The sequence below is a fragment of the Arachis duranensis genome, chromosome 2 (genome assembly GCF_000817695.3).
Source record: "Arachis duranensis cultivar V14167 chromosome 2, aradu.V14167.gnm2.J7QH, whole genome shotgun sequence".
Classification (NCBI taxonomy): domain Eukaryota; kingdom Viridiplantae; phylum Streptophyta; class Magnoliopsida; order Fabales; family Fabaceae; genus Arachis; species Arachis duranensis.
Window position 1 is genome coordinate 7,180,143 of NC_029773.3, and position 519 is coordinate 7,180,661.

Genomic DNA, 519 nt, shown 5'->3' on the forward strand with positions numbered 1-519 from the left:
CTTCGCGATCATGATGCTTGATTTTGTCGCCGGAATATTCCGAACGGTTGGTTGTTCCGGCAAGAGATGGCGGTTTCTTGGAATTGGAAGCGACGGTTTTTGCGGTTTGGCACCAATCGCACAGTTGTATTTCAGGTAACTCCCCGTAGTAGTTGCTGCAATACCTGAAATTGAAAAGTGATATCATGAATTCATGATCCGATCCTTCAATCTGAGAGAGGGAGGTAGCGTAGATAGGCGTATACTTACGAGTGCTGAAAGCGGTGGCGGCATTTGTTGCATCGGAAAAGCTTGTCGGGGAAACCAACGTCGCCGCACATGCAGCACACCGTCTGAAGATCCACCATAGCACTCTTGAGAGCGAGAGAGAGAGAGAGAGAGAAGGAGACAGAGTGTAAGGGTAGTGTTTGTTATATATATATATAGAGAGAGAGAGAGAGAGTGGGGGGTACGGCTAGAGAAGATGAGTCGGTGAATGAATGAATTTGTGATTAAAAAAACAAAAATAAATAATAAAAT

At 44.9% G+C, this 519-nt stretch overlaps 1 protein-coding gene across 1 annotated transcript in view; it reads right to left on the reverse strand.

Moving 5' to 3' along the window:
• The window catches only part of LOC107473291 (uncharacterized), a gene marked incomplete in the record, with an annotated part of 823 nt that extends 422 nt beyond the window's left edge, over positions 1-401 (reverse strand). Inside the window, 2 exon segments of the mRNA XM_016092844.3 lie at positions 1-164; positions 250-401. Coding sequence (XP_015948330.1) covers positions 1-164; positions 250-347 — 262 coding nt within the window.
• Between the last annotated feature and the right edge of the window lie 118 nt (positions 402-519).